The 11115-nt window shown below is 34.4% G+C and overlaps 2 protein-coding genes across 2 annotated transcripts in view; one reads left to right on the top strand and one right to left on the bottom strand.

Annotated features, from left to right (window-relative positions):
• The first annotated feature begins 273 nt into the window (after nt 1-273).
• LOC149482476 (uncharacterized) lies at nt 274-8848 on the top strand. The gene is made up of 7 exons (XM_089704059.1): nt 274-1085; nt 4481-4674; nt 5039-5195; nt 5530-5695; nt 6232-6416; nt 6795-6980; nt 8032-8848. The coding sequence occupies exons 1-7, from the start codon at nt 924-926 to the stop codon at nt 8188-8190; spliced, it is 1209 nt and encodes a 402-aa protein (XP_089560185.1). The 5' UTR covers nt 274-923; the 3' UTR covers nt 8191-8848.
• A 656-nt stretch (nt 8849-9504) lies between these two features.
• drd (drop dead) overlaps nt 9505-11115 on the bottom strand; it is a 33622-nt gene continuing 32011 nt past the window's right edge. The window contains exons 9-12 of the mRNA XM_089704058.1: nt 10830-11019; nt 10495-10637; nt 9960-10056; nt 9505-9675 (exon numbers count right to left, since the gene is read on the bottom strand). Of these exons, the coding sequence (XP_089560184.1) occupies nt 9644-9675; nt 9960-10056; nt 10495-10637; nt 10830-11019 (462 nt within the window). The 3' untranslated portion in view covers nt 9505-9643. The remainder of the gene's footprint in view (nt 9676-9959; nt 10057-10494; nt 10638-10829; nt 11020-11115) is intronic.

Below are 11115 nucleotides of genomic sequence, written 5' to 3'. Positions count from 1 at the left end.
TATACCGCTTCTCTAATGTGAGCATTTTGTCTATGAAAACATAATCTTAAACGATAGCTCACGTTCTAGTGGCAAAAATGGGCGGGTTGCTTGCTATGGGTGTACACATAGAGTTTTAAGATTTCATCTATTTGAAAAAAAAATGCGTTTGGAATTTTTTAAGTATTTTTTACGTACTCAGCGTATGCAAAACTATAACCTCCTTTGAGCTTAGTATACCAACAGTGGGACACCCTGTATAGATGATAGTACGGAACCTTTCGTAGCCGAGTCCGACTCGCACTTGGCCAGTTTTTATGTAATTTGATTACTGTTATTTATTCAAAACAATCAAGCTCGTTACGAATTACGATCTTTTCAATTGTTCTGTAAGGCAGATTGATGTCTGCTGAAATATAGGCTTTAAGAAATCAACAAAAAAAAGTGAAAACACTAAAAATTTTGTTCCGGACCATTCACGAAAATAAACAAAATATAAAATGAGTTCGTATGAATGAATATTCAATTTAGGATTTAAAAATGTGATCCACTTTACCTACTTAATATGCAGATACATATTATGAAATTGTCTTTAGATGAAACTGAAAGTCTAAAACACCTATGTAACATAATTATTTAAAATTTGTTCTACAAACATAGATAGGTACTTATCATAGATTATTAAAAAAAAATTAACAAGGAAACGTAAGAAGCGAAACTACTGCATACATTTAAGAATGAAATAAATGTGTAACATGGACGTTTAATATTTTATGTATTTTTAAAAACATTAATGTCTTGTAACAATTAGTGAAACACATTAATAAAAAAAAGATAAAACGCGCGTAAAAGTGAATTTGAACTCTATGGACAGATTTGAAAAAAGAACAGTGACGTGTGTTTAAAAAGTGATGTAGTTTTTTAAATCTAATTGGACATTCAATATGGAGATATGGGTATGGATGGTGGTTATGTTTTACGGGAGCAAAGCTGCAGTGCTGCCACCTCCATGGGCAGATGTGCAGAGGAATCCTTGTGCAACGCATCCTCGTGGTTGGTTGATGCTCTATTGGCCGAATGATGGGAAATGTTACACTATTTACAAGGTAATTAGTGTCAGTTTACTTTTTATTTTTATTCACTCACGATTAAATTATAATTAAGCTCTTTTCTATTAAAGCTCTTACAATTTGTAAAAACTTGTTTTGAAATATCGCAGCAATTTTGCACTCAGAAATACGTTTAAAACACTTCTGTATTTTATCGTTTCTAGTTCACATGCATAAATTAACTCAATATAACGTTCGACTATCTATTATATTTAAGTAACATACGAACAAAATATACTGCAGTAACTGTTCATAGCACAATAGCACGCAATTTGCACTTATTCATATTATTTTCGCAAATACATACATCACACATCAACACAAAACCGGTTCCTTTCGTTTATGAAAGACCGTGACCGATTGAATCTGTTATGACACACTGTGACCCACTGCAACTCACTTTCGTGGGTTTGTGATAATTGATAGCTTTTAGACGTTTGCTGTGTGATTCTTTTTTCATTTTGAAGAGCATAATACGAATATACTTAGTTTAATAATCTTATTATTATTTTTACGTTATTTTATTTAATGTGCATTGTTTATAGTGCAATAAATCTAAAAAAAATATGTACGTGCCATCGAGATATGGTACGTGCATCATTCATATATTTCAGAACTAATTTGAAATTTCGTCTAAGTTTCGACTTTCGACTCTACCATTTTTTAAAGATGCCATAGACTACTAAGAGTATATTGGGACCTAATAGTATTTTTTTTTGAGATAACATTACCAAAGAGGAAGTGTAGCTTAATATTAAAATAAATAGAAACTATTCGTCTTATTTTTTATTCTTAAGTAGAGGATAACTACTTACTGGCGTTTCATTCCATTCATGATAACATCATTGCATGAAAGCCTGCTAGAATTTATTATATCTAATATAAAACAATTAAGCTAATGCAATGCAGCTTATCTTACCATGTTTTACTATGATTTATTTAATATTGTTTTAACTACAGTAGCTCTACAATTTCCTCAATTAAAGTTTCCGTGCTGGTCAACTAACATGATTAATAGCAATTTTTTTAAATTATTAGATTCACATCGTTGATTAGAGACGATACCGGGATTTGTGACGAAAAATTCATGAAAAATGTTTACTTGTAAAAATTTAATTGCGATGAAATAAATTATGCTCAATTGTCTTATTTTTATATCCTATGTATCTATGTAGTATGTATACAAAAATTCAAGCATCCGATTCTGGTAGCCAAAATTTAGTGGAGACAATTTCTGCTGAAAAGTTGACGCATTGTGTGAGAAAAAATTCACAAAATATTCACATGTGTTGAGTATAATCTGTAGGTAAATGCGTGTTTAATATAATTAGAGGTAACCATAATCTACGTTAACATAATCTGTGTTTGCTTTGCAGTATCCGTAAACTGTCTATTATTTTAATATGAACTATATGATTAATGTCCTAAGATATAGATGACACAGGCATAAACGCAGGTATAGGTTTTGTGTTGCTAGATATCTAAGCTCAAGTGAAAGTCCCATTGAAATACATTCAGCGGTTTCCGTGTGATGTAACGGATAGATGGCAAAATTGACAACTACTAGCCCGCGGGTTTACGTGGACCAATAATGTTGATGACAATAACTTTTTGTAAGTCAACTTATAATTGGAAAATATGGCCAAATAATATTTTTTTATATAATTCTTAAATGTCATTAAATAAAGAACAGTTTACATACAAGTGGCGCAGCTTTTATTCATATTTTGTTATTTCATAGAAAAGGCTAACCAAAATCGTAATGACAGACGTAGATAGACATGTAGATATGTATGTAAGCGTAGGTATTAAAATGCTCTGAAAAGTAATGTATTCGTATTTATCATTAATAATTATTATAAACACATTAAAACGTCTTATAATATGAGCAGAGTGAAAATCTACAAATAGAATCATTAAGGAGAATCTGCATTACTACCAACTGTAGATAATATCTACTACTATTCTACTACTATTGAACGTCTACTAATATTGAAATAGTTATGCTTTCCAAATACCAGAACCTTCAGATACTTTCAAAGGTCGGGGGTACAGACGGTTCATGACTTATGAATACATAGTTAATATATTACACAAGGAAAGCGTTTAATGAAATAAAAACATCCTATAAATAACGTAATGTAACAAAAGGGCACTTTTAAAGCTATAATCTTAAGAAGACAGCACCTGTTTTTGGTAGATAAATAATGATGATATACTAATTGGTAGTATAGGATAGTAATGAAGTAGGTAAGGCATGGAGACATTCATTATAGGTAGATCTAATATAAGTGCACATACTTTTAATGTGCAATTTAATCGATAGCTATCACAAAAAATACTCCATATTTCAATTTAAAAAAAATGTGTAGATAGTTTAGATAGGTACTAGTTTTTTCTTCGGAACTTTGGAGCATGCAGGATATAAGAAGGTTTATGAATTAACGAGACGCTTAATAACATTGTGTTGGACCATGGACGCAGGTAGACTTTCATTTCCCCATATTATATAGCATTAGGACAGTATTCATCACACGTAAAAGCAGGTACAGTACAATTATTTTTATGCATCACACGCGGTTACACTCACGTAGATAAGATCTGCTGCCAAAAATAGCATGGTTTTTATGTATAACAAGTTAAGGGTCAAAATGGCTCAATTTCTTTTGGATTCTTATTTAATTATGCTTCGGATGTGATTTCCGGAGAGCAATCAGAAACTTGTGCTGTTTTCATATAGGTACTTATATACCTAGTAGCTAAAAGATTTATTTCAAATCAATTACATAAAACATCTTAAAACCATTATTTTAATGAATTTTAATCTAAAAGGTGTCGAAATGCGTTGGAATTATATATAAAAGTTGACTCGAGCAGAATTTATTGCAAATAAAAAATAGTTTAAGTTATCTAACGCCTTATCGGCAAATTGAAAGGACGTTTTGCACAACAATATTTTTTGGTGAGAGCTACTCTCAATTGTGCTAATTTTTTGACATCTCTCTTGGACATTTTTTGTGTTGGTTGTAACCAGCAATTTAATTTTTTTAAGAAATTATCAAATCTTATAGTCAATTAACAGCTTCTATGACTATATTCAAATCACCAAAACTTCATTGTTAACTTTTTAGTTTTTAGTGATGCAAAGTCTGTTTCTACATTATAAGAAATATTTCGATATATAAGCAAATGCCGTCATCAGAATGCTTTCCGTCAACAATTTGAGTAGGGGCGATATTCACATTGCACAATGCGCATATGAAAATACAATACAACTTTTATCCACTTCTAAGACCGGCCCAGACACTACGTAAGAATGATGAACATGAAGCTCAGCCATCCATGTTCTATAATAGCAAGTCATTACACGCATTCTACTTTATCAATTCCAGAAAGGTCATCCATGCCCAGACACTCAAGAGCTGAGCCCAGGTCGTCGAGGTTCGATGACGGTGGCAGAATGCAAGTGCCCTCCTGGCACCGCCCAGCTGCCGCACACGACGACGTGTCACAAGCTCTTCGAGAGAGGCCCTTGTAGGAAAGGCGAGTACTTCGCACCAGTTGAGGAGTCATTCAAAAAGAGAGGGTAGGTAAGCATCATTACTTGAAGTGTATTATAATCAGGTTGATGGCTACCGCAATCCTAAAAGAATATTGGTGATGCAGCAATTTCAATGATTTTCTTTTATGTTTTAATTGAAAAAAGTAACGAATATTAGTAGTAATGTAAGAGTTACTTATAGGAAGGATAAGGATACTTAAAACGTAATTAAATATAAAGTTGGTAAAACATCAATTACTGTCCAATTTTTTCGTGATTGATTGATGTCCTTACCTATAGCACTATTGTGAAACCCCTTTTACTAGAACACGCTAAAACATGTATAACCTTCGCAAAATTTGCGCAACCGATGGTTTTCCAATGACTAATCCGTTTATTCGTATTCCAGTGAACGCCAAGGTATATGCGTGAGGCCGAAGCAATGTGCTGATGAGACCTTGCTGTACTGGCCTTCAGATGACCGCTGTTACTACCGGATGTCTCAGGGCCCATGCTTCCCGGGCGCCATATTGGATGTCGGGAAAGATGGGCTGGCTAATTGTACGGTAGGTTACTTTATTTTATTATAGTAGATCATAAATCGCGGCTTTCTTTAGTTCAGCAAAGTTGAAGTTTCCATTTGTAGCAGCAGATCATAAGTGATAAATATTTTTCAGATTATAGACTATTATTAATAGAATTTTAATCAAACTCATTGTTGGTCTCAATTAAGTTATTATAACCATTATGGTTAACGTCTCGATTGAGTTATTATACCACTGTAGTTAAGAGTCAATTAAGTAATTAAAACACATATCCATTCCGAAACTACCATTTTTAATAAAAATAAAATAAAGAATTTTAACTATCTCAAAAAAAAAGTCAATCTAAAACTTTCAGTGTGAAAAAAATGGTCCAAACTACTGGCCAGTAGATGGTAACTGCTACTCCCACTATACGAGAGGGCCGTGTGAGAGGGGTCAGTTGTTCCTGCCTGGAGCCAAGTGTGGCTGTGAACAACATTTACCGCACTATCATAATGAGACTGAAGGATGTTATGAATTAGGTAAGGATTTCAAAGTTAAAAAAAGATCTCAAGAATAGTTTTGTTACTGTTCTTCTGAGACCACTTCTTTGGAAGAATGGTAACGCTTGAGCGTAATAATAATTCACAATATAAATTTGACACTCAAAAGGGCAGATGGAACTGCAAGGACTGCAAAAGCAAAAGTGAGGGGAGAGTATGTGTTGACTTAAGGATCGTTGCAAATTATGCTATATCGTATGCTAGCGACCAATATGTAAAAGGGATAGGTTACCAACACACACGCACACTCTTAGACGTCAACGCAGCGAATAAATTGTGAAAAAGATACAACTGAAGACAAATCTGACTAATAAGTCCTTTTAATTCACTTTTAGCTTATCTACACCTTTCTACAATAATATCATTGCTAGCAACAAGTCTGAGGACATATTATCCTGTGGAAAGCGACTACCTACACTACTACGTTGAATGAAGTTTCCCTACTGGTTGCATCTGTATATTGTGCTACCTACTAGAAACTACCTACATACAAATTTAAACATCGAACATTCCAGATACCAGCGGGCCGTGTCCCAAGGGCCACACGTTCTCGCTAGCTCAGTCGGGCGCGAGCCGCCGTGCGCAGTGCACGTGCCGCGCGTTCCATGCACGAGCCGCGGATGGCGCGTGCTATAGACTGTATACGCGGGGCCCGTGTGCGCATGATGAGATGTTGGCGAGGGATGGGAGGTGTACTAAGGTTGGTGTGAAGAGTAGTTTAGGGAAGTAGTATATAGAAAGTCGATTAAAATAGAGACGTATGCTCAGACCTGCTGTACACAAATATTTAGAATTGCATAGTCTAGTATTATGGCAAGTAATCTTTTTCCACAACGACTTAAATATAATATTTACGATTGAAGACCGAAATCAAAGATAAGAGCTTTCGTGAGCTTTTTTCATAACAGCTATAACACGAATTTCGCGTTGTGGATCGTTCCTGTGATCATAACGGGTTGAACGCAAATTTTTTATAACGCGTATATTCAGTCAGTAAGCCTAGCAGAGCCTATAAGAATATGGTTTATCCTTTCTTTCCTTAAAATGTAATGCCCTAATAATTTGACCAACTTTCCAGGTGCCGTGTGGTCGTGGTAGACTATACTACCCCACCCGGCGTCGCTGCTACCGCCCCGGAGCAGCTGAACCCTGTCCCGTGGGGGAAGTGTTGTCTTTTGACTTCGAAGCTCGACCTGCTGTGGATGGGATTAGCCATAATGGAGTCTGTGCTTGTGGACCGGGAGGGCTGTGTGTTAGGAAGAAGGTTAGTATAGTGAGAAGAAGAAGGTCTTCTTCTTCTTCTCTTTATTAAATTTAAACGTGATAACGTTTTTAAAATCGTTTTAGTCGGGTGCCATGTTCATAAACTTGTGTCACACCAAAACCTCACGAGCGCGATCGCAGGTATAACGAGAGAGAGACAGACCGATCTCCCGTCTCATCTCGAGCGCTGCCACCAATAAGACGTTATCACGTAAACATCTCGATCGTAAACCTACTTTACAAACAACCAATTTTTTCGAAAGGTTTCCAAATATAAAAAAGTGGAAGCTCTACTAAAGCTACGGCTCTACAACAGAGCTCTACTAAAATTGCGGTTCTATTAACGTTGTGGCTAAGACTATATTAATTTTGACTTTCAACGGGATCAGCCATAATGGGGTCTTTGCTTGTGGACCGGGATGGCTGTGTGTGAGAAAGAAGGTTAGTATACACGGAGTCACTTGTGTTTTATTTCTACAAGTGCTGTGGCTCTACTAAAGTTGCGGCACTACTAAAGCTGCAGTTGCTCTACTGAAAGTTACGGCCCTAGCAAAAGTCTGCACAAAAACAGCGCTGATTTACAGGCTGTACTGGCGATTGAGGTCTTAATATTATAAAAATTGAAATGTACTTAAAATAAATACATAAGGAAGTATATTAGTAATAAATAAATAAAAAATGGACGCATAGACGCACCTTCCTGCGGAGTAACATAAAACACGCAAGGCACACCAACTACCGCAGCACCGGGTGTGATTGTGAATGATATCTCAAATAGTCCGTTCACTAGTCTCGTAACCAATATAAATTGTGTTTTAATTGGTCATCAGCCTTTTTTTTAATATTTGCGCTATCACTTCATGTTGATGTTGAAGTTCGAAAATAGCCCAAAGTATTATATCCATCGATATACCATCGTAACAAACAAATAGAAATTCAAATCGGACTTTGCTGATTTAAATTATTACCAAGAACCTACCATATTAATTAAGACCTAGAAAACAATTTACTTCAAATAAATTTTTATTAATACTTTATTTTCTCAATTCCAGGTGATAACATGTCTCTCACGTCCCGGGGCCGTTATATTCGCGAACACTTGTCATATTCTCCACACACAAGGCCCTTGCCCCACCGGCTCTTGGCTCGTCAGAGATGCACTTGGCAAGGCCAAGTGTCAGTGTCGATCTGACACTAAATGTGACAGTTGACACTTTATAAATTAGACACACGCTTGGTAAAGCTGAAGAAGAAGATTCAAGAAAAAGAAAAATAAGAAGTTCCAATGCCAATTTGACTTTAAGTGTAACAGTAGACACTTGGAAATTTTTTAAATTGTGATTTCATTCGGAACTTTAATGAATGATTAATTGATAGATTAAAATTTTGCCATCTTAAGAAAATAAAACAATTCTGTTCAAAGTATTGCCAGTGTTAAAGAATTGTATTGATTTTGATATTCTTGCTAAAACTTTGACAGACTCTAGCTTGGAAGATATTGCCCAATCGAAAAAAAATGATGATAATGGGCTGAATTGCAAAAAACCTGCCATTAAAAAAAAAGATATCATTTTCCTATTGAATAAAGCTCGTATATGGATTATACAGAAGGCAACGAATGTTAAACAATAATAATAAATAAATATGATGTAATTGAGTGAAATTGTGAAAAATATGAATTTAATTAAATACAGTGCCATGAGAATCTCAGTAGATAATATTATAGGGTGTTATGTTTAGAGATGAAAGTGTGAACATATCATTAATTAATTATTTGTTTTAATAAACTTTTAATGTTAGTTTGAATGAGAATGTATTTATAATAGTGTTGTGAATATTATTTTTGAGACATTTACAGTATTTTAATTGTATTTAAGTAAGAAATTTTGAAATAAAATACTTGAGTTTTATTTATTAATCACTAGCTTTCCACCCGCGGCTTATCCCGCGTTTTCAAAGAAAAACCCGCACAGTTCCCGTTTCCGTGGGATTTCCGGGATAAATCCTATCCTATGTGTTAATCCAAATTACTTTCTATATGTATATGTATATGTATGCTAAATTTCATTGTAATCGATTCAGTACTGCTTGCGTGAAAGAGTAACAAACATACCTACACATACATCCATCCTCACAAACTTTCGCATTTATAATATTAGTAGGATAGGATATTAGTATAAGTTTTACAACTTAAATAATACTAATCTTAATACATATATATATAAATCTCGTGTCACAATGTTTGTCCTCAATGGACTCCTAAACCACTTTAACCGATTATAATAAAATTCGCACACCATGTGCAGTTCGATCCAACTTGAGAGATAGGATAGGTTTTATCCCGGGAATCCCACGGGAAAGGGAACTATGCGGGATTTTCTCTGAAAACACGGGCGAAGCCGCGGCGGAAAGCTAGTATGTAATAATTTTCAATTTTTGAAAAGAGGAGGCTAAATGGTATGTATAAAAATGTTTATTTTCATTTTAGAATTATTTATATAAGGTTTAAAATGAAAATCCTTGAATAAAACTCACTCATTTATTAACTTACAATAACTTACATTAACAGTATAAAAATAGACAAAAATACAATCTAAGTACGTGATGTTTTGGCTTAAGCTAAATATAATACAGTCAGTTCGCTCTCTTGCCACTTATAATACTTCACTTTTCTTTTAATTTCGTCTGTGATTTTCCTGTAAAAGAAGTTAATGCAATATTTTATTAAAATAGAATTCGTTATAAGTATTATGTTACCAAACGGTGATGTTGGCATTTAAGTATAAGGCCTGAATAATTTTCATTCCTCAAATTGTGCTTCTTGCTTAAATCTACGAGTAAGATGTATAGAATTTTCAAGAAACTAATTTAATATATTAAAGATGTTACATATAGATTTTAAATTCGTTTCTTAATATCAATGTTAAATTAGTAATCAAATCACTGATATTAAATATGTACTGATAAAATAGATATTTACCAAAATATATCCTATAGACTTGGTTGAAAGGCATCTCAATAGCGACCGTGGCGAGAATGGAAATAATCAGCACTACCGCCATCTCTGGGACGTGGATCTGAAAGTATTATAGCAATGTTATTATCTATTTCTATAGTCTATGGTCTATCTTTTATATTATTGTCTGTCGTTTTAAATATAAAAATATGACATGATAATAATTAGTAACAAATAAATGAGGTAAAGTAAGGTTGAGCAATATTTTTATTTTGATAAATGGCGTAATTAATTTAAAGTACAGAGAGAGTAGAACGAATTCGATAATTTAATAAAGAATGACGCAATATGAGTAAATTATCCCGCAATTTAATGTATTTTAGTGATAGTTTTTTCTAATATATAAATAATAATTCATCCATTCTTCGGGTTCTGGTTGATACCGGGATAAAAAAAATTGTTACGTGACGGAGCTTTCTTACAATGAAAGAACTTATAGCATGATGTTTTTCCCTTTGCCTATTACAAAAAAATAACTCATTCTAAAAGATTAACTCACAAGTAAGAAAGGTGTATAATACTCGGCATGTCTCTGAACACCAACGTTATAGAAGAATATCGGGAACTGCGTGAGATACACGCCGTATGCGATCTTGTTGAAGAACTTGAACACTCGCGACTCTACGAATGCAGTTCCGATTCCTGCGATAATAAGTTAATAAAATATAAAATACATTTTTTTGGAATGGAAGATTAATTTTGGAAGTAGAATTATTAAATTGTTATTTATCAGTATACCAGAAGGATATATTGACTTAAATTGTTATATACCAATTACCAGCCTTGATACCAGTACACCAGTATTTATATTATTTTCTTACAAATATTCCTCACCTGCATAATCATTACAAATAGCCCAATGCGCGATACTCATGAACAGTCCCCACAGAATAGGCGCGAACGCCGCAAACATGGCCGCCGGGAAGTGCTCGTACTTGTAGCCTTCGAGACCCATCCTGTACGGGCTGGCTATCGTGAACGCGGCTATACCGAAACTTACGACCCAGACTAGTCTGGCTTGGTTCTGGAAAGGAAAACTTACGTTAAAAAAAGACGTGTGGCACTCGGGGACTGCCGCGGTAAAGCTATTGCATGCTATGCCTTCAAGCCACAACTCCGC

This window comes from Colias philodice, chromosome 15 (assembly GCF_061535455.1).
Source record: "Colias philodice isolate Cphi_HAF_F1 chromosome 15, ilColPhil1 Martin Lab GWU primary, whole genome shotgun sequence".
Classification (NCBI taxonomy): Eukaryota; Metazoa; Arthropoda; class Insecta; order Lepidoptera; family Pieridae; genus Colias; species Colias philodice.
This window is presented reverse-complemented; position numbering and strand designations above follow the sequence as displayed.

Bases quoted from the DNA above. Each gene is read 5' to 3' on its own strand.
- LOC149482476 (XM_089704059.1), top strand. From the start codon at position 924: ATGGAGATATGGGTATGGATGGTGGTTATGTTTTACGGGAGCAAAGCT. The intron at 1,086-4,480 runs GTAATTAGTGTC...TATCAATTCCAG, and splicing joins AATGTTACACTATTTACAAG to AAAGGTCATCCATGCCCAGA. The intron at 4,675-5,038 runs GTAGGTAAGCAT...TTCGTATTCCAG, and splicing joins GAGTCATTCAAAAAGAGAGG to TGAACGCCAAGGTATATGCG.